Raw genomic sequence first — 23,409 nt, 5'->3', positions numbered from 1 at the left:
ACCATCTTCTGGCCTCTGGCAACCAGAGTTCGATTCCTTGCTCGAGGTCCTTAGCTGATCTCGATCCTCTCTCCGCCCCAAGCATTCTCGTCTCATCTGTAAACTGGGGGGTGTGATCAGTATTAGTGATCCATATTGGTCGATACTGCTTCCAGAGATCGGTGATCTGCCCCAAAAATCCTGATCGGAGCACCCTTAGGAGAAATTAACATGCACAATTAAATATCCGATATCTACCGATAATTTTTTTTTTTTAAATCACTCTACAAGGGTAGAAAGACGACTTGGTTGTTTCTGACAGATTGGTAATCTCTTTTAAAAGTTGTCTCAATTCATTCTTTTTAAAGAAAAGTCAATAAAAATAATGAAGCAAAAACAAAAGCTAGGAGGGTAAAAACTATATAGACCCCTTTTGCGCCACAATTACATCACGGCGCTAGCTGGAGGCAAAACAAACGGACAACTGGAGGCGGCAATACAAACCAGCACAGATTCGGCTACATAATAAGGAGCTTAAATTATTATTAGTATTATTAAATGTCATCTTGTTGTGTTGTTGGGTGCAAGAATCAATGAAAAAGGAATATGCTGTATCTGGGATTTTTATTTCTAGAAAATATTCACATCATTAAAATTGCACCGCAATATCACTCTTTACATTGTCGTCTTCTTTGCACTGGCTAGGCAGAACTGCGGATCGTACCGCACAAGTCTTGTACATGACCATTCAGCACATAGTTATAGGCATCTAAAGATTTATATGCCCTCAGTTTCTCTTTACGCTCGGTTTCTCTATCGGATAGGTGTAGAAGTCAGGCCCCTCAACCGAGGTAACGTTAACGTTAATCCTGTCAGATCGTCCATCCATTGAGTGAGCGTGTACGGGGTCAGCCATTCTGGTTCCGTCCGTTAAAATTAACTTTTGCAAATAACAATCGCGGTCCTGGACACTGAGTGACCTTACACATTAAGATAAAATCGAATTTTCTCCAGTCATTGTTAAAAAACAAGCTAACAAAACTTGCAAACTAACGTTAGGGAAGCGGCCAGAGGGATCGTTCTGCCTCCACCTAAGCTCCGCCCACAAAAAAACGTCACCATGTTTACTAACTGAAAAGGGGTCTATATAAACAAGTCTACCTCACTAATCGACCAATTCACACTGTTCTCTGTCCTACTGTGCAATTTTAGAGTCAGAAAAATGAAGCAATTGTTTATCGGTCTGCAAGGCCTCTGTGATGTAGTGGAATAGTGGTGCACTAATGCTTGATGGTATTACTTTGATTCATTGCTCTCATTTCCTGCTCTTTCTTTTCTGTGGAACGTGAGCTATGATCAGTGTAAGGGCTCTGTAATGGATTTTAAATGTCTGCTCTCTGGCGCTCCTGTGTGGACAGGCAGGTATCTGGAGAACGGCCCGAGCTGTAAATAAAGGCATTGAGTCTCACTCAGCCTCTGATGGAATCTAAACTGTACGGAGTAAAACCGCTCCGCCGCGACTCAGAAGGCCTAAACAGATGTTGCTCCCTGGAATGCGCAGAGACCGGACAGTTACGTTCCATCCTTCACTGGATCCCACATTCCATTCCTCCTCCACCGAGTGTGTATGAGTCTATGTGTGTGTCTGAGTGGATAAGAAATATTTATGTCTCTTTTCTTTGCCTGCAAGTGTGTTTGCCGGTGTGCGAGAGATTCCACTTCGACAACGCTGCTGTAGTAACAGACGGTGACCCTGCTTGGAGTTCAGTACATTTTGAGTGTTGCAAACGGAGTGACTGAGAAAGCACAGTTTGTTCGTCACGGTCCCTGACTACGGTTCTTACACGGCCAAGCTTCACCACATCACAAACGCCTCTGGAGAAGCAGATCCAGAAAAATTGTATCTTTGGTCTTATCTGCCCTGGTCGATCCAGGCTCATAGCGTTCCCTTCCCTCTCTGCTTCACCATGACAACTAGCCCGGTGGCGCAGTCATTTGTCTTCTCTTGATAAATATTTAGTCCCCTTGGTAGCGGGAGAATTTCTCATTCACTACTGTGTGCCGTTACATAATATTTCACAGGACAAATTCCAGTCTAAACGAGCTGGTTGCTTCTGGATGGCTCCCTACCATGATGTTGTTCTGGTAACACAATTTCAACAAGAATGAAATGGTTGAACAGATATTTCAACACACAGCTGTTAAAAACGTCAGAAGACAGGGCTTTTTTTGTTTCGAGAATACTTCATTTTTAACACACATTGTACTTTTAATTTGCATGTTAATCATCAACATGAATTCCTGTTTAAAGTCCATTTTACATACAAAATCTGTCTGTCTTTGTCTGCCGCTTATTTGTACTGCATGCATACTTATTTTCATCTTGTTTTTAAAGAGTAAATAAGTTAAGTGATGAACAAAGTCAGTTTATTAAAACTGCTAAATATATATTTTTAGCAAGTTTCCATTTTCATGCTGTACATTTATAGTGTTGTGCTGCCTAAGTTTACTTGTTTTACTTTATTTTAGTTTTTGGTGTTTTATTTTAATTTTTTTAGGCAAAATTATTTATTTTGGTTTTCGGCCATAACATGACAATAATTATTGGTGTATCAGTATCGGTCTAGCTGTGTAGCTTAAGTGATGTGGAAAGGAAAGTCATTCAAAGGAAAACCATAACAAAGGAAAGGAAAGTTGTCAGAATTTGTTTAAAGATTACATAAAAAATTACATTGGTTGTTTTCCGAAGAGAAATAGTTCTCAATAAGACCAGGAACATTAGGAAAGTAAACGGGGTCAGTTTAGATTCCACATTGACTTTTAAGTGATCGCTCTGTTTCCGGTTTCTCTTCCTCTGCCTATTAGATCCATGAGAAGTTACAGTGTTATGAAGACCGTGCACCGACTCCAGTACTGGACAGCGCCGGGTCACTGGCTCAAAACGTGAGTGAACCACATGCACACACTTCCTGTTAAAAGCCCAAACACTTTTATGCTCATAAACTTTACGCACTTCTGCATGGGTAAACACACGCGCACACATGCACAATGTGTGCCTGTGAAAACACATACACAGACGTCTCCCAGCATGTCTAGCTTAAAACTGACTCCAGGAGGAACTTGTCATTAAAGAAAAGAGAAAATATGGCTGGATGTCTGGGGCAGAGAACACAAGTAGATGGGCTGCAGATGAGGGTGCGAGATGAGGCGTGGAGCATTGTGTGTGTGTCTGTATAAGACATTAGTCATCAGTATTATAAAACACTCAACATTTCAACTCTCAACGGCTTGCATAATGTAAACTGACTACTATATCAACATGGCCACATAGACACACACACACACACACACACACACACAAACCTATGTAAACTTGGAAGAGTTTACTTTGGATGTGATCACAGAGAGGAAAGACAGAAGGAAAAAACACAAAGGCGATTCAGAGAAGAGCACCTCAGGTCAGCACTGACTTTAGATGGACAAAAATACTTTGGATATCCAGACTGTTCAGAAGTGCATTTTTGCATTAAAAGATGCCACATCTGTTCAAACAAAGTGTTGTTTTGTGCACCAATCTGCATCTAAGAAGAGCTAATCAATCTGTTTCCTGCTCACTCATGTCTCAGTGGGCGGCGGTAACAAGTCCTCTCGTGTTTCCATAAATCTTGACTTCCGTTACGGAACTTTCTCAACCTGCAGCTCAGATCCGCCCCTCAGATTTACACTTTCCTTCGGTGTCCCTAAAGGTCCCACACAGGGATAACCCGATATCTGCCTGTGTGTGTGCGGATACGGTCCATCAAAGGGTCGAACAGCCAAAGCAACCAAATTACTCAGAGCCCCCCCCCCGTGTTTTTTTCAGACGTATCATTTTCATCCGTTGCTGTGAGGAATATACGGCATGCTGCTGTTTTGAACGCTGTAGTGGGTTTGCCGCCACAGCTCATTCGAGTGTTAAATTTCACTAATGGAGCTTTAATTTATAGTGTAGCATAAAATGCCATTTTAACCTCCGCCTGGCCTACGATGCTGTCTAGCACTGACACAGCAGGCAAGCTCCTATCATGCACACACACATTTCTATCAAAAGATTTAGCAGAGATGAAATGCACACTATTCTTAACGGCAGTATATCCTATGAAGTTAAGTAGCAGGTGTGCAGTTCTTGTTCTGGCCACAGTTAGGCAGTAAAGAGTGTTACTTCCACAAGCAGTTCTCAGTCTGGATAAAAACAATTGCCAGATTACAGTCCTCATTGTGTCCCGGGTGTCTTCCATTAAACTGTGGAAAAATGGAGCGCTCCAGAGCCTGCTGGATGATACTCCACTCCACTCATTCCTCTTAGATGCAGAAGTCTGTTCTGGAGACGTCAGTCAGACAAATGCATAACAACTATGTCAGATTACACCAGAGCAGCAAAACGATATCCCTTATTGATTAATAGAAACCGCTTGTAGTTATTTTAGATGATCATTCTATTGCCAGGCATAATACAGATGTCATAAGCCAGATGTACTGTGATTTTTGCTGTCTGAAACTAAATTCTCAGATCCTAAAAGATTTCTTTTGTAAGACAAAAGGCCACTTAGTGTGACATTCTCACTGATTTGCAATGAATATTAGTCAGAATTTTTTATTGGGCCACATTATCAAAGATCAAGAAACTGTTTGTTTTGAAACAAATGAAGTTTCTAGGTTGACAAACTACAGTAGTCAACATTTGATGTGGATCAAAACCTTTCATCAAAGTTATACATGAATTTTGAGCAATACCTGTTCTTGTCTTAGGGATAACTTTGACGAACTTTTTTGATCCACTTCAAATGTTGACTACTATATATTGAGTTAGAGGAACTTATCTGTAACAAACTATTTTTTTTTATTACTCAAAAAAATGAAGTCGCTCCAACTACTTAAGTTATACCTACCCTACCATTTAATCTAAACTATTTCAGTTAAATTCCACATCTATCCATTTTCCCACTGTTTTTCCTGTTTCTATTAGCTATTCGATTTGCTTAGTCATTTAGCTTCTCCTTTTAGCCTCTCCATTTAGCTTTTCCATGACACTTTGGGCCTTGTGCTGTTAAAACGAGGTAAACCGATGCAAATTGGCTGAAGTGGGATGGATTTAACTAGCTCTCTGATTGGCTATCTCCTGGCTTGTCATGTGCAGATGTGTAGATTGCTTACCTGGCGCTCTGTTAACGTTAAATGCGGCATCCCATCACTGTTATGAGGCCGGTGCATGGGCTATATATATTCAAAAAGCCATAAGGGTCAGAATTCGTCTGTATTGTTTTGCTGGGTCCGAAAACCAGTCAGTATCTGGTGTGACCACCATTTGCCCCACACAGTGCAATACATCTCCTTCGCATAGAGTTGAGCAGGTTGTTGATTGCGGCCTGTGGAATGTTGGTCCACTCCTCTTCAATGGCTGTGCGAAGTTGCTGGATATTGGCAGGAACTGGAACACGCTGTCGTATACGTCTATCCAGAGCATCCCAAACATGCTCAATGGGTGACATGTCCGGTGAGTATGCTGGCCATGCAAGAACTGGGATGTTTTCAGCTTCCAGTAATTGTGTACAGATCCTTGCAACACAACATGGGGCCGTGCATTATCATGCTGCAACATGAGGTGATGGTCGTGGATGAATGGCACAACAATGGGCCTCAGGATCTCATCACAGTATCTCTGTGCATTCAAAATGCCATCAATAAAATGCACCTGTGTTCGTTGTCCATAACATACGCCTGCCCATTTCATCCGTGAAGAGAACACCTCTCCAAAGTGCCAGACGCCATCGAATGTGAGCACATTTTAGAGTAGCCTTTTATTGTGGCCAGCCTAAGGCACACCTGTGAAATAATCATGCTGTCTAATCAGCATCTTGATATGCCGCACCTGTGAGGTGGATGAATTATCTCGGCAAAGGAGAAGTGCTCACTAACACAGATTTAGACAGATTTGTGAACAATATTTGAGAGAAATGGGCCTTTTGTGTACATTAGAAAAAGTCTTAGATCTTTGAGTTCAGCTCATGAAAAATGGGGGCGAAAGTGTTGCGTTTATATTGTTCAGTGTACAGTAGCAGGGTTCCCGCGGATCCTTAAAAAGTCTTAAAAAGTCTTAAATTAGATTTTTAAAATTTAAGGCCATAAAAAGTCTTATAAAGTCTTATTTTTACTTATGAAAGGTCTTAAATTTTAGATGACACTTTGACTTAGACATATCTAAAAGCTTTCCAAATTAAAACCATCTAATTAGCGTATGTATTTTTATTTATTTATTATTCTATCTTTGTGGATTTGCTAGTTCACGTGACATTTCGCGTCACTCGCGAGTCGCGGCAGCATAACTGTCTCCTGCACGCGAGAGGAGAGAAGGAGAAGAAAGGTCGTAAATGTCAGTTCAGTTGTAAGTTCATTCTTTATGTGCGTATGGTGTGCGATGTGTATTGTCTTTTATGATATTGTAATCATTGTTTTAACAATGTACGAGGCACTGCGAGCTGACATCGCATTTGTCTCTCGTGCTTTCACTGCGTGATGTGTGCAGTGTAACTGTTATGTCCCCAAGTTAGTTTTTGTCTTATATTTATATCATATTATGTTCTTATATTAGAATATCACATCAGAAAGAGTGCCGTTTTCCCGTGCACAATTCCAATTGTGATATTTATGCTATACAACAGTTAAATTAACAATAAGTTAACATTGAGTTACTTTTTAGACACAACATTGTCAATATTGTTTGTTTTCCCTTTATTTCGCCGACTATAATTTCAAAATGAAACCGTAGCAGAGTCTCAATGCAACCGACAGCGATTATTTCTTGACTGAAATCCGCGTTTTGAACGAATCACTTGCTTCTTTCCCGAATGAATCAGCCATTTGAACGAATCGGTTGAATGAATGACTCCCTCAACTCACTTATTAAGACAGTGATTTGCCGCTGCGGTTTCATATTTAAAGTACCCTTTAAATAAAATGTTAAAATTAGAAATCATTTCATATTTAAATATTGAATATTGATTTAAAAATATATATCTCATAGCTTTATTTATGCAGTTGTAAATGGAGTGTAAATAAATTAATGCCACTTCTGATGCCGCTTCTGTCACCTCTGCACTGCAAAGATGGATTTTGATTGAATGATTTAATTTGACTGGTAACAGTGGTACTGTATGATTATTATATAATTAAGTATTATTGTATAATTACTGTATAATTTAATTTGAATGATAGTATTTGACATTAAAGGTGATGCATAACTCTAAATAAGTTTAGAAAAAATGTCCATATATAGGTGAAAATGCCCCTGAAAAAATCAATTTAAGGTGGCAAATATTGCCCCTTAATTAAAATATTAATTTCTGTCACTGCTGTGAACTGACCACTGCATAGAATATGAAAAATATGAATATCTTCGTGAGTCAGCTGTCAACAACAGACCTAAACCAGCCATGGCACCAGCACAAAAAATCAGTAAAATAACATCTAATTATTATCAACAAAATGTTGAAAATATCAATATATATTTTTGTCAATATTGCACAGCCCTAATGTACGGTATTAATTTTGATTTCTTCAGGTCTTAAAAAGGTCTTAAAAAGCCTTAAATTTGACTTTCAAAAGTGTGCAGGAACCCTGAGTAGTTACCAAACAAAGAAGTGCATAAAAATAACCCAGTGGGCCCAAGAAGTGAGGACTTTGTTTTAATAGTGTATTTTTATTAAGTCACCACAGCAAAGTATTTCCAAATTAAGAAAAATAGCCTACCACCACATGATCTAAAAGTAGAATGCTAGAATAAATATGTAACGTGAATGCATAAAGGGTGAATATGCTATGATTCAATTATTAAATATTATAGCTAATTTGCGTTGTTTTATGGAATACAAATGGGTAACGGAATTGCCCTTTTAAATGTCTGATTGAAACCTATGTTTGTAATTCAATTTGTGAATCCAATTACTTGCTTCTCTCTTTTAAAATGGATTTTCAACTGCAATTCCATTATTTTCTAATGAATTCATTAATGCATTTTTAAATGATTTAGCGTTTTATGATGTTTTTGTAAATCCCTACTTTAAAGGCACATACTTACACAGTATGTAAGTTTTACAGCTAGAGGTCGCTTATTCAAAACAATAGCAAAGGCGTAGCTTGATGACGCCGTGAATGAGCGTGGAATCATGGGAGTTGTCATCTTCACCTCCATAGCCGATGGAAAGCAATCCGACGGGACTCAGGCAGAAATCATGTTCATGGATGAGCTAAAGTATTTGTAGTTGTATTAACGTTACTGTGGTATGAAGAATGGTGGGGCCTGAGAGCCTGCACTCTTAAGAAAAATGGTTCTAAACAGTACCAAATTAGGGTTCTTCAGCATGTAACAATAGCAGAACCCTTTTATAAGGTTCCATAAAGAACCATGCTTTGAAAGTGCTATAGGACCTTAATGGTGTTATAAATAACCTTTTCAACAATATTTATTTTCATTAATATTAGTATATTATATTAGTAAATTCATATTATTAATATTACTATGATTAATATTATTGTTTTATAAATTATTTATTAATATTGTTTTTTTTTAGCCCTCTATCTGCCTGGTCTTTTATTTAGTTGCCTCTATTTGGGTCTAACATTTTTTTTAAAACAGCATGGTGTTAATTAGGTACTTTTTTTTTTTTTTTTTTTTTGACATGGCAGATTGTGGCAAAAATGACTGCTTTTACAACAGAGGTTAGCTGAATACATTAATAAATAACAATTGACATTGAACACGATTTAGATGTAATGAAGACCAAGTTCCAGTGAAATATCTTCACAATTTTTTCACAAGTCTTTACGTCCTTCATGTGTGTATTCTGAGTGGGCAGTTTCTCTCTGCAGATGATGAGGTTATGGTACGTGACGGCATCTGAAATAAACAATTGAGTTTAGAGTTACATTGTGTCTCTTCCATTTGTTCATGAAGGCCAAAATTAGCAAAAACGGACAGAATGAGCCCTTTACCATGTTAAAAGGAAAAAGTGATAAAGTCATGGTATAGCTTTTATTTTATTTTTGTGACTGGGTACGTTTAGGCGTAAAGTCATAATAATAAAAAAAATCAAACAATATGCATCATAAATTCCATATCTCTGTTACTTACTTTGTGGAGAAGAGAAGATGAGTATCCTTTAACTGAACAGAGCTGCTCACACTAGCATGTTCTGTTAAATTAAAAAGAGAAATAGACATGATTGTTAGGAAATGATTGTTACAATTTTTTGGGCCCGAGCACCGATGGTGAGAGGACCCTATTGGAATTGCTCCGTTTATTATTATTTAAAGTTATAACTTAGACATTTTAAGAAATAAATCATTTACCTGTTGAGTCTGTGGTAACAGTAGTTGTATAGCTGAGCTCCAGAAAATCAGTAATGAGGAGGCTTTGACAGTTACAGATTTGAAAAACAAAAAGTTGGGAATAAAGAACCCTAAACTCTAAAGGGGGTCGCACACCGGACGAGAAGCACAGCGCTGATGTTATCGGATTTTCAGGTGATATTCTCAATTCATTCAGTTAACGGATGCTCTGAGGTAAAGTGTTCAGACTGCAGACTGAGAAACGATTGTATTTAATTGTACAGTACAATCATAACATAGTATAGATATTATCTTAATTCCATAATGTCCTTAAACATAAAAAAATTGCTGGCCATAAACTGAGAAATCCGGTGTGCGATACCTCGAGTTGTCCTAGACGCGGCGTAAGGAAGATATGACGTCATTGACAGGCAACACAATGACAACGTTACGGTTAAAATTGCTGATTTCTCTATTTAAACTTAATTGGAAACGTTCGGGATAATTTAAGTACACAAGTCAACAAAATGTATAACAATATTCTAGTGGTTTTTGGATATTTAAATTCAATAATTGTACATATTGCGCCTTTTAATTTGAACCATTTATTGATGGATTAACATTTCATTTATAAATTATTTTTATAATTACTCTGTTGCCTATTAAATATGATTTACTATGCAATTTGCCTATTTATAGATTCATTTGTAAACAAATTTATTAATGCCTGTTTTTATTGTACAATTAGTTTATTAATGAAATGCTTTATTACTATTTCCAAGACACGTGTGGCCCTCCATACTGATCTAGTCCTCTGTAAAGCATACTGGGAACTAGAAATCCATGACCCAATTTATCTAGACAATTTCATGATGTTACTACAACTTAAATTTGAGTTTAAATTACACACTATATTAAGTTAATGATCAACATTATTATGTTGACTGAACTAAAAATAATGTTTTCAACTTAAGGCAGTACCTTTTACAGTGTAAACCTTTTTTGTGCAGTCATCTTGGATGTTTAAGTCATTTAAAACTTAAATCACATTAAACTGACTAAAACAAAATGAGTCTTGTATATCTTGTATTACTTATAAAAAAAGTAGAAAATTGCTTAAAGCTCCAGTCCGTAACTTTTTTAAGTTAAAAATAATCCAAAATAATTATATTTAAAAAAAACTTATTCTGCCAGTGGTCAAAACTATCTGCTTGCCATAGCTAGATTCAAAACGGTTAGCTTGTAATAATGATTTTAATTCCAGTGGTACTGGTGGGTTTCCGCGGGAAATTCAAGCATGTCTTTGCGTCATGATGTCACACCCGTACACATAAAGAAGGAGTTTCGGCTCCTTCGGCTATACTGCGCGTGACGAGGTGTTTAGATGTATAGGCTTTTCTCGCAGCACTTTACATGATTAAACTTATGGCATCCAAAAAGATCCAAACAACAATCATCAGTGTCAACTGGAGATTCAGCAGTTATAAAACCCAAAAGACTTCGTACTTCGGATTTAAGGTGGCTAGAGAAAGAGAAAGAAACCGTCTCATGCGAACACAAGGATTAAACATCGGCGGGGCTTTTGAAAAGTGCGTGAACTCCGTGTTTTGAAGGGGTTCAAAACGGAAAAAGAGACGGCTTTTTTCTGTTGAACAAGTAAGACATTTCAATAGTTCAATCGTGTAACAGTACGTTTTCTTAATTCACACAGTTATGGAGTTTCCTTTGTTGTGCCTTTCTCGTTTTGCTATTATGGAGAATATGAATTCTGAACTACACAGGTAACCATAAAACACATTAAATTTAACATTAGTCACGCTATGCTGATGTGATGTTGTTAACATGAATTTGAGAACAAAGTAGGCTATAATTTGCACGGTTGCTGTAAATCGCGTTGATTAAATCTAACGAAGCTTATCATGTCGAATGCTTTTTCCCCCTTAGTTGGTCAGAACAAAAATGGATGTTACTTACTTGTTCAGAAGACATTTTCTTATGAAAATTCTTATGTTGGTCAAACTTTCAAAAAGTGAATCTGTGATTCTGTATGACAGTAGGCTATCCACACAGCGCGGTGACTGACAGCAGCACTCGCCTCAAAGCACTGTGTTCATCCGCGCTGTTTCATGCCGATTTACAACCCACGTAAAGATGATAATTCCGCGAATCACTGCAGTTACAGATTTCGAACAGACAGATGGCGACAAAGAGGAAAAGTTACGGACTGGAGCTTTAACTTATTTTGATGAGTTAAAGCAATGTAAAAACATATGTTGTCATACTCATAACTTATTGATCATATTTTTTTTTTTACAGTTAACTTAAATCACTAAATTAGAATTTTAAACTTGCAACCATGCATTTATTTAGGTTGTGATAACAGGTCCCCTGAATGTGCAAAAATATACAGTACATGTGCAAAAATATAGTCATGAAAGACTGATGCCTGTTCTGTGCATGCTGTTTTTCTCCATATGTGACCTCTGCTTGCCACAACATCAGTTGCAGTTGTTCGTATGTATCTATTGTACACGATGGAGTTTGTGTGTGTCACTAAGGGTCACTGTCACCATTACTCAACTGAACGTCACCTCCCATTTGGCTGGTTACTGGAAAAGTCTACTGACATCCCAAGGGAGTGATTCTTTAAACACTGATTACAGCATTTCAGCAGACTCACTCCACACACACACACACACATCCAGAGCGAGTGAGGTCAGTAACAAGGTTGTGGCCCAGGAGTAACACTTCAAATGGATCTGGGGAACAAGCCCATCTCTCTGTGTCTTTCTCCTTGCTTAGAGAAACGGCAACGTGTCTCTGTGCCTCATTTAGTCTGCATCTGTGCTGCTATAAATCTCTAAATCTCTTAAACATACACACACACTCTCCACCTGCTACCTGCCACAAGGGAGACAGTTATACTCCAATTATTCATAATATACGCATTCATGTCTGTATGACCAATGCATGTATTCATGGAAGTTATAGACGCTCATTTTCTCTTGCTCTCTGGTTTTTCTTTCTCTCTTACTATCTCTCTTGTCTTTTTCTTCAGTTGACAGAGGAACTTCAAGGAAGAAGTGCAAGTAATGAGATCAGAGAGCTTGTCAAGCTACTGTCTAAACCACATGTAAAGGTAAGAGAGTAAACAAATAAACACATTTTTGTTTGCACCATATGTCTTTAGATATAACACTTAATACTACCAATTAAAATGTTATAAAAACTATGAAATTACACAAATGGAGGATGGGAATTATATTTTAAAAGATTTTACAATTTACATTGTGTTTGCATAATATATATATATATATATATATATCAGGGTTTCCGTTGTCCGGTAATTACCGGACATTGGCCGGGAAAAAAATTAAATGTCCGCCAAAATTAAATCTCTCCGGTCAAATTGTCAGATTAAAATTGCGTAATAATCCCGCCCCCCTAACACAATATGAATTTGAGAATAAGCCTAAAATGTATAAAGCAAAAATACACCGACTTTTGGCTATGTTATAGGAACAGGCTCTACCGTTAGAAAGTTATTAAACAACATCGCATGCTGCATTTCAAATAAAGCGCACGCCGCTGTAATATAGACCTAAACAACAAACGATTGAGTGAGACGTTTCAAATATGGCCAGGTCCATTGATATTATAGATAAAGTTGATAAATTTATAAAGTTGACGATGCAGACTCGCCATCTTCGCAGTAGTGAACGCGCCTATAGAGAGAAGTGTGCACGCGCTGACGCCTCCGTGTCCTTATTAGCCTATATTGTCCACTATATTTGCTTCTTATTTATTAATCCAGTCAAATTTGTTGATGAAACATTGATTAAAATTAATATACTATTTATACAAAACGAAATTTTCAAGCAAAAATATTATTCGAAGATCGCTGGGTTGATTATTATTCGAAAATCGCACCCCTCCACCACATGCACGCACACATGCATTAGGCTACACCCCAGAGCATGTGAGCAAACCAGAGCGGTGTGACGCTTATTATAAGTTAAAAAAAAATATATATAAGTTTCATATTTATAAAAAATATAGGCTAATGTTATTATTTTTTTATTTCATCTATGTTGATTAGGCTATATGAAAAGGGAACCGCATGAGATGAGTAAGATAGGGTCATAAGATGACCAATAGGCCTATATATCGGAAAACATTTGGAATTGGTCAGACATGATTTTGACCAGTTATTTAGTTTTGTTTTATAGAAAGCCTTTCTTTAAAGTTTATTTCGTTTTGTATAAATTGTATCTTCATTTTAATCAATGTTTCATCAACAAATTTGCCTGGATTAATAAATAAGAATTTATTCATATGAAGTGTGCATTTCTCTCTCTAGGCACGTTCACTACTGCGAAGAAGATGTCGAGTCTGCATCGTCAACTTTATCAATTTATCAGCAATTTAAATGTTTCATGCATTATCATAACTTTCGCCGGTTCTTTGTGGCAAGCTTTATTTCAGGTGTTGCGTGATATCTCTGCGCCCAAGTAGCAGTGCTTCGCCTGTGCAGAGTCTCCGCAACGGCGATAGATTGAAACGGGCGTCCGAGTGAAGATTGCGCAACTCGCAATCTTGCAACTGATAGCAGCGGACACGAGCGCTCAGCTTGATTTAAAAAACAACTGATTTTAGCGCTAGATCTCTTATTTAATAGCGAACTAAATGAATGAGTTAACTGGAGATTTTTTATTTATTTGTGTTAGGTACATCCGTGCCTCAATGTTTCAAAAAGTGAATGTGTGTGAAACCATAGTAAAAAACAATTGGTGTTGATTGACGCCAATCAGACGTTTATGTTTTTTTCCGTCTATTTGAAAGTTAGGCTAATAATAACATGTTGCATTCTATAAGGCCTGATTATGTCATTTTTTAAGTTATGACATAATTTTATAATTAGTCAACTTGACTAATTAAGAGGCGATATTTGACCGGCATATCATCAAAATGTCCGTTTAACGAAACCTCTGCCGGTCACTTTGACCGGCACCATTTTTTTCTAGCGGAAACTCTGAGATATATATATATATATATATATATATATATACACTCACCGGCCACTTTATTAGGTACACCTGTCCAACTGCTCGTTAACACTTAATTTCTAAGCAGCCAATCACATGGCGGCAACTCAGTGCATTTAGGCATGTAGACATGGTCAAGACAATCTCCTGCAGTTCAAACCAAGCATCAGTATGGGGAAGAAAGTTGATTTGAGTGACTTTGAACGTGGCATGATTGTTGGTGCCAGAAGGGCTGGTCTGAGTATTTCAGAAACTGCTAATCTACTGGGATTTTCACGCACAACCATCTCTAGGGTTTACAGAGAATGGTCCGAAAAAGAAAAAACATCCAGTGAGCGGCAGTTCTGTGGGCGGAAATGCCTTGTTGATGCCAGAGGTCAGAGGAGAATGGCCAGACTGGTTCGAGCTGATAGAAGGGCAACAGTGACTGAAATAACCACTCGTTACAACCGAGGTATGCAGCAAAGCATTTGTGAAGCCACAACACGCACAACCTTGAGGCGGATGGGCTACAACAGCAGAAGACTCCACCGGGTACCACTCATCTCCACTACAAATAGGAAAAAGAGGCTACAATTTGCAAGAGCTCACCAAAATTGAACAGTTGAAGACTGGAAAAATGTTGCCTGGTCTGATGAGTCTCGATTTCTGTTGAGACATTCAGATGTTAGAGTCAGAATTTGGCGTAAACAGAATGAGAACATGGAACCATCATGCCTTGTTACCACTGTGCAGGCTGGTGGTGGTGGTGTAATGGTGTGGGGGATGTTTTCCTGGCACACTTTAGGCCCCTTAGTGCCAATTGGGCATCGTTTAAATGCCACGGCCTACCTGAGCATTGTTTCTGACCATGTCCATCCCTTTATGGCCACCATGTACCCATCCTCTGATGGCTACTTCCACCATGTCACAAAGCTCTAATCATTTCAAATTGGTTTCTTGAACATGACAATGAGTTCACTGTACTAAAATGGCCTCCACAGTCACCAGATCTCAACCCAATAGAGCATCTTTGGGATGTGGTGGAACGGGAGATTCGCATCATGGATGTGCAGCCGACAAATCTGCGGCAACTGTGTGATGCCATCATGTCAATATGGACCAAACTCCCTGAGGAATGCTTCCAGCACCTTGTTGAATCTATGCCACGAAGAATTGAGGCAGTTCTGAAGGCAAAAGGGGGTCCAACCCGTTACTAGCATGGGGTACCTAATAAAGTGGCTGGTGAGTGTATATACACTACCGTTCAAAAGTTTGGGGTCAGTGAGAATTTTATTTTTATTTTTTGGAGGAAAGAAATCAATACTTTTATTTATCAAGGACAGTAAAGACATTTATAATGTTACAAAATATTCTATTTCAAACAAATGCTGTTCTTTTGAACTTCCTATTCATCAAAGAATCCTAAAAAAAAACAAAAAAAAACTGTACAACTGACAGACCAACAACTGTTTCAACATTGATAATAATAATAAATGTTTCTTGAGCATCAAATCCTCATATTATACTGATTTGTGAAGGATCATTTGACACTGAAGACACTGACACTGGTGATGCTGAAAATTCAGCTTTGATCACAGGAATAAATTACACTTTACTATATATTCACACAGAAAACAGCTGATTTACACTGGAATAATATTTAATACTATAACTGATTTTTGTTGTATTTTTAATCAAATAAGCGCAGCCATTGTTAGCAGAAGAGAATTATTTTAAAAGTATTTAAAATCGTACCGACCCCAAACTTTTGAACGGTAGTGTATATATACACATACATACATAGTTAAATTATGATAATTTAATGTATAATAAATGTTAATATAAAATTAATTCCTAAACTTTTGATTATTTTATAAGGAATTTAAAGGGGTCATATAATGGTACATGCACTTTTTCAAGTTGATTGTACTGAAATGTGTGTTGGCAGTGCCTGTACACAACCATCATATGATAAAAATCCATCCAGTGTTTTTTTTTTTAATCTACTTATGTTTTTCCCTGTCTCAAATCGAGCCGTTCGACCGTGTGACGTCACACGGTCGGACGCCCCCCCACAATTGTTGATTGACAGCAGCGTTTCAATACAGACCCGCCCTGAGCGAACTGTCATCATAGTCCGCCATTGTTGATACGCTGGAGCAGAATGGTGTCTAAGCGATTGTGGTGTTCTGTTCTTGGGTGCAATAACGAACACAGCAGTCATTTTGATGTTCCTAAATCTGAACTGCTGAAGACGCAGTGGCTGAGTTTTGTTTTCGGAGGGATTATTCCCCATGAGCAACGTCAATGCTTTCATGTTTGCGCGAATCATTTCTCACCAGACTGCTTTATAAACGAGGATCAGTATAAGCTGGTTTTGCTAAGAAGCTGCTCCTGAAAAAGAATCGGTACCAACTATTCATGTGTCCCTGCTGCACCTCCAGAAGAAGTGAGTGTAAAGTTGTATTAACCTTTATATTAATCTTTGCAAATCGCTTGCACGCTTCACGATGAATGCGGCTAAGGTTTACACTCAGGGTACATTACGGCATGTTTTCTATGTACGACGTTCTCAATATAATTCATAATCCCACGTTTATAATGAACAACGCGTTATGGTTATTGTGTTATTACAAACTGTGTTACGTATACATCAGTAAACACATAGCGTTCGTATCTCACTACTCTACCCTGCCAGTACATACAAAGATAGATCAAAGTGACATTACGTTAACCTGCCATTCAGAAACGTCCTATTCGAGCCTTAATTGTCGAACTTCTTCGGGGCCGTCATCTTGTTCCGGGTCCGAGTCCGGTTCAAACTGATACGATTGCACAGATGTGTCCTCAGAGACCCCGCTGCCATTCTCTCTCCAAAATATACCCTCAACTGTTGTCAAGGAAACACTCCACGTGTGTTGTGTCAAAACCATAGACAGTAAAAGAAATGGACACAGCGACCCCATAGACTTCAACGGAGAAAAGTGAAGTCAATTAGAAGCACTCACTTCCTGATGGCCGAGCGTACTGCGCAGGCTCAAACTGAGCTTGACGACGTAGATGTGACGTGAGCAACCTGTCTGGCAGTTGTCCGTCTTCTAGTAGCTGTGCCAAGAGGAATCTGAATCATTCAGTTCAGTTTCAGTTTCATTTATTTGTCATTCAAACATGTTAGACATGAAGGAACGAAATTCGTTTCCCAGGACCAGCAGCGTAATACAGAAAAAATGGCAATTTAAAATTCTAAGATAGACCTATATAAAACGTATAAAATACATCTCTATAAACATTAAAATAGCCTTAAGTTTATAAAAAAAAAACCATAGACCATAATTAACCCATAATATCACAAAGTGCCTTGTGCAGTAGCAGCAATGAGCGAGCAGAGGGCAGAAGGGCCCCGAAGAGCCCTAAACTAAGGAGTTCATAAGCCTCACTGCCTCTGGAAAGAAGCTGCACAATAGCCTTGTAGATCTTGCTTTAAGGCTGCGCAGCCTTCTGCCAGAGGGGAGTGTGGTAAACAGTTTATTCGCTGGGTGAGTGGAGTCCTTCATAATGTCCAATGCCCTGCTTCTGCACCTGCGGACATAGATGTCGTCTAGGGAAGGAAGGCTGTCATTTGTTGTTATTTTCCTAGCAGACTTAACTACTCGCTGCAGCGCCTTTTTGTCAGCTGCAGAGCAGTTTCCATACCAGACAGTGATGGAGAATGTCAGTGTGGTCTCACCACACTCCGATAAAAACAGGTCAGGATAGCAGGGTTAAGGCCGGCCTGCTTCAGCCTCCTTAAAAAGTACAAGCGTTGGTGGGCCTTCTTAATAATGCTGGCTATGTTGGTGGACCATGTGAGGTCGTCGGAGATGTGCAGGCCCAGATATTTAAAGTTGGTCACCATTTCTACAGTTACTCCATCAATGTAGAGGGGAGGAGGTAGGGTATGAACTCTCCTCCTAAAGTCCACAACCATCTCCTTAGTCTTCCCCACGTTGATGCAGAGGTTGTTTTCTCTGCACCAGACCACGAGTTCCTCCACCTCCTGCCTATATGCTGACTCATCATTGTTAGATATCAGTCCAATCACAGCTGTGTCATCTGCAAACTTCACTATGTGATTGCTCAGACGTGTTACAGAGCAATCATATGTGAGAAGCGTATAGAGCAAAGGGCTCAGGACACATCCTTGTGGAGAGCCCGTGTTGAGTATGAGGGTGGAAGATGAAGTGTCGTGGATCTTAACCGACTGTGGCCTGTTTGTCAAGAAGTCCAGGACCCAATTGCAAAGAGATGGTCTTAGTCCCAGCAGCAGCAGTTTGTTAATTAATGTCTGCGGAATGATGGTGTTAAAGGCAGATGTAAAGTCTAGGAAAAGCAGCCTGACATAGGAATCCCTGCTCTCTAGATGGGTGAGAGCAGAGTGGACGACAGTTGACACTGCGTCAGACACGGACCGGTTCCTTCTATAGGCATACTGATGGGGGTCCACATTGATATTAACAGTGCCTTTTATGTGAGCCAGAACCAGACGCTCGAAGCATTTCATGATCAGTTGAGTGAGGGCCACAGGACGATAGTCATTCATGCTTTCAACCACTGATTTTTTGGGCACTGGTACGATAGTGGACGTCTTAAGACAGACAGGCACAGTAGCTAGAGAGAGTGATAGATTAAAAATGTCTGTTAGCACCCCCGTAAGCTCCTGAGCGCATTCTTTCAGAACCCGGCCAGGGATGTTATCTGGGCCCGCTGCCTTGCGTGGGTTAATCTGCCGCAGTGCTGTCCTTACTTCCTCAGCAGACACACTGAAAGATAGCTCACCTGGAGATACTGTGAGCTTGGTACTTTTGGAGGAGTTTAATAAGTCAAAGCGAGCATAAAAGGCATTTAGATCATCAGGAAGGGATGGGTCCAGGGGACATTCTGCATCCTTACCTTTATACCCTGTGATGCTCTTAATGCCCCTCCACATGCTCCGGGGGTCGTTGATGTAAAAATGACCCTGAATCCGTAGGGCATAAGTAGCTTTAGCATTTTTGATGCCACCCACTAGTTCCTTCCTAGCTGCTCTCAGTGCCACTGCGTCCCCAGACCTGAAGGCTGAGTCCCGTGCTTTTAAAAGAGACCGCACTGCTCCATTTAACCAGGGTTTCTGATTTGGATACATGGTTATTTTCTTGGTGGTAGTGACGTCATCGATACATTTGCTGATGTATCCACAAACAGATAATACATATTCCTCCAGGTCCACCCCATTTCCACCTGTTGCTGCTTCCCTGAATACCTGCCAGGAGGTACGTTCAAAACAGTCCTGTAACATGGAGACAGCTCCGTTTGGCCACACAGGCCACCCTTCCAAATCTTCCAAACCTTCCAAAGCGTGAGTATTAGCTGTCCATGAGCTAGCAGCAGGATCAGGTTTATGACTCTATATGGGCTTCACCCTTGACTTTATGCCTCCACGTCCCCCCGATTGCCCGCGAGCTTCTCCTCCTGTCTATACGGTAATTTCTCCACTGTGTGACAGAGAGTCGCGTGTTATGACGCAATTGTTAGCCTATTTTTACAAAAACTATTTCTACGGGGCCATAACGTAAGATACAAGGTAATGGAGCCTTTTATACATTGTCGTGTTTCTTTAGAAATAAACAATGGACAAATGGAGTCTTTAAACACCTCAGATGTAAACTTATTCGCTGTCAAAGTGACGCCAAAATGAATGGGAGTCAATAGAATGCTAACAGCAGGTGAAGGCTTGCTAGCCAATGGCGACCCCCAGAGAGACTTCAGTTTGCGGCTGGTGGATTACCCCCTTGGTCAAAACACCCCACAGAACCGAGGGGCGCGGTGACGTAGCTCATTATCATTTAAAGACACATGCACTTAAATGGCGTGCTGAGAACAGAGCTGTTTTTGACCAGGTAAAATTAGTGTTTTCTTACAATACTAATGAGAATTTTTAATTAAAGTATATTACAAACTTTTCATTTAGACCCTAAATAATCAAATTAACTTTTATTATATGACCCCTTTAAGTCACATTTTTCTTTTTTTCATTTAACTATACATTCTTCTTATTTCATTTAACTTTTGAAAAATGAATTGTAATTTGTTCCTGTGATGGCAAAGCTGAATCAGTCATTACTTCAGTCTTCAGTGTCACATGATCCGTCAGAAATCATTCTAATATACTGATTTGGTGCTTGTACAGCTTATTATTTTTGTGGAAACAATGAGATATATATATATATATATATATATTTATGAATAGAAAATTCAAAAGAACAGCATTATTTTGAAATATAAATCTTTTATAATATTATAAATAATACTTCTTATCAGGTTAATAATTTTTGTTAAACATTTTTACATTCTTTGACTTGAATGGCAGTGCATCTCACCTTTAATCTGAAGTCTGGCTACATCATCATAGTACTCTCTGCCCTTATATTCCTATAGTCTACATTCCTCTCTTCCTTAGTCTAATTTTCTTTCCCTTATGTCTTTAACCCAATGTCTATTGGTGCCGTGTAAAGCGCTAGCAGATGGCTTCTAGGGACTAGAATGGTGTCTCTGTACGATAGTAACTGTATCACTCTCAATTAGTGTTGAAATGATCCATTCCCTGTGACCAGACATAAATCAGAACCTATTAAATGATCTCCTTCCTCCTCCCTCCTTTATGATTCACACATGAAAAAACACATTGTACTCATATTAGACCCGCTTACTGACTTATATTGACATTGATGAAAGCGGCAATTACGGCAACCCGTGTGTTGCGGAAAGAAAGTGCACTCTGGTTTAAGTGAGAACGGAGGAGCGAGAAAGACGAGATGAGCGGCTCACAAGTTTGTGTAGGAAAATAGATAGAACTGTATTGCTTTGCCCTTTTCTCTTGTGCTTGTGTGTGTAGATTTTTTGCAGGCGTGTATATAGGTAGTTAGTTTAGCAGGTTGAATAATGACTGTTCGTATGACAAACTCTTTCCTAATGAGAGCTGCATGCCCAGTTACATTTCCCAGACTTTATTTGAACAAGTTCAGCAATTTGTTATTGTAGGAGGCCCACTATAACTAATTAACATGCGTGCACACATACACACATTGCAAGAGTACATGAAGAAATGAGTTACTGCTTTTGACCCTCAATTCACTCTTTTGCCACCTGGCCTGATGCTGACCCCATCCCTACAACCTCAGGAGAGCGTTTAGCTCCACAAAACAGTGTGTGTGTGTGTGTGAGAGAGAGACAGGATAGTGAATTTAGACTGGGTTGTTGGAAGGTAGACAGACTCTGTGGGAACAGAGTGGTGCTATTACGCTGCCTCATAATTTCACTAATCAAATGTAAGAGGCAGAGAAATGTTAGAATTTTCCTGAAATAATCCTTTTTGCGAATGGATAGAATTAAAGTCAGATTTCAATATGCCGTCATTTTTCAGAAGCTTTAAAGAATGCCAATCCTATGGGGTTTTTTCCCCCCTTCTTCAGTGTTCCTGAAAATATGATGTTTTCACTACTCGTGTAGTTATGCACTGAATTTGATAGGGACTAGATTGAGATGTTTTCTGAAGAAAACATTTTCTCTATGGCATCAATGCAGTTACTAAGGTGTTGTGCTGATATAACGTGTGGCTTGGGGTCGGCATGGCAAGCTGCGGTTTTCTTTGGCCACACCATGTTTTAGGAAAACTCCCGAAAACCAAAACACAACGCCACATCGATTTTGCCCTCAGAAAATGAAGACAAAGAAAGAGTAATGGGGGAAAAATGTGGTTGCAGATGGTTAATGCCTTGATGCTTTAACAATATTTATACTGTGATATTTTATTCAAGTCTAAGTGTAACACTATCTGGTGTAAAGTGTTTTTTTTTAGATCTTTATAGATCTGTTCACCTGGAAGAATGAAAGGAATGGCAATTAAAATTTTTCCATTTCAGTTTGCTTAAACAACTGCAGCATTCAGTCTAATCTGCAGAGCTGTGTTTAGTGTAGAAGCAATCAACATTGTACCCTATAGAACAATGTATATGTTCTGCTCTCGTTTTCATTTCACCATCAGAAATGCACAAACACTCTCATAATATACTCCCTATCTTTACAAATAGGTGTTGATGTGGTTGATTGGCATGTGTATAGTCCAATCAGAGATGAGGTTTGATTTATAAGAGTAATTTTCTAGTGAATCGGCTCATAACTGTTATTTGTCAAAGAATTGGATCACACTCCTCACACTGTTTTTCCATGCATGTTGTGAGATCTCAATAGAAATATAGTTTCTGGCCAGAAGTACTATCTTTTCATCATATTGTATGTGGACTGCAGATATGATCAGATTTAGCAGCGGTGTATTTAAGAGTATTGATCCAGATTCTACTTTTATATTTTACCTGCCTTTATCTGTGAAGATTGAAGTGTTAGTTAATTAGTAAATTATCAGATAATTGCATCTAATTGTCATTACCCTGGCCTGGACTGATGAAATTGACTCGCTCCCTAGACACATGCCTCTCTTGCTCCGTTTGTTTCCACCTCTCTCGCTCGCTCTCCCATCTGTTCTGCTTTAGCCACATGTTGAGTGTTGTTCTGGAGCTTGATCCCATGTCATAAAACAGACACTTTTCTTCTCCTCTCTGTCTTGTCTCTTCCCTCTTTTTTTCAGTTTTTTTCTTCACTCTCATTTTTTTTATCTCTGGCACATAACTGGAAGATGGTTTTATGTTGGAAATGCAAGGGAGAAAAGGAGCAAAAGAAAGAAAAAAGCTGCAGCTGCATTTGACACAGCATCGTTAAAGCGGCTCGGTAATGAATCTCTGAATGCCGTCATTCTTTAGCTATAGCTCGTTCTTTGAGAGCTGAAGTGTGAAATATCTGAAATGGCTGAGAATTTCATTGCCTTCTGTCCATCCATCTGCTGTTAAGTTTCCTCGCCCCTTGGAAACTCACAGCAATGCTGCTGTATTCCCAGCAGGATACTCGTAATACTCATAATAATCTAATCAAATGAAAGATGACAATATGATTGGTCTTGGTTTTGATTCAG

The 23,409-nt window shown here is 38.9% G+C and overlaps 1 protein-coding gene across 2 annotated transcripts in view; it reads left to right on the top strand.

Annotated features, from left to right (window-relative positions):
- The window catches only part of mpp7a (MAGUK p55 scaffold protein 7a), a 98,314-nt gene that overhangs the window by 19,542 nt on the left and 55,363 nt on the right, over window positions 1-23,409 (top strand). For both annotated transcript variants that reach the window (XM_056255555.1, XM_056255556.1), the window contains exons 4-5: window positions 2,845-2,922; window positions 12,401-12,481. In XM_056255555.1, the coding sequence (XP_056111530.1) occupies window positions 2,845-2,922; window positions 12,401-12,481 (159 nt within the window). The remainder of the gene's footprint in view (window positions 1-2,844; window positions 2,923-12,400; window positions 12,482-23,409) is intronic.

This window comes from Rhinichthys klamathensis, unplaced genomic scaffold (genome assembly GCF_029890125.1).
Source record: "Rhinichthys klamathensis goyatoka isolate OS25496 unplaced genomic scaffold, OSU_Roscu_1.1 h1tg000121l_1, whole genome shotgun sequence".
Classification (NCBI taxonomy): Eukaryota; Metazoa; Chordata; class Actinopteri; order Cypriniformes; family Leuciscidae; genus Rhinichthys; species Rhinichthys klamathensis.
This window is presented reverse-complemented; position numbering and strand designations above follow the sequence as displayed.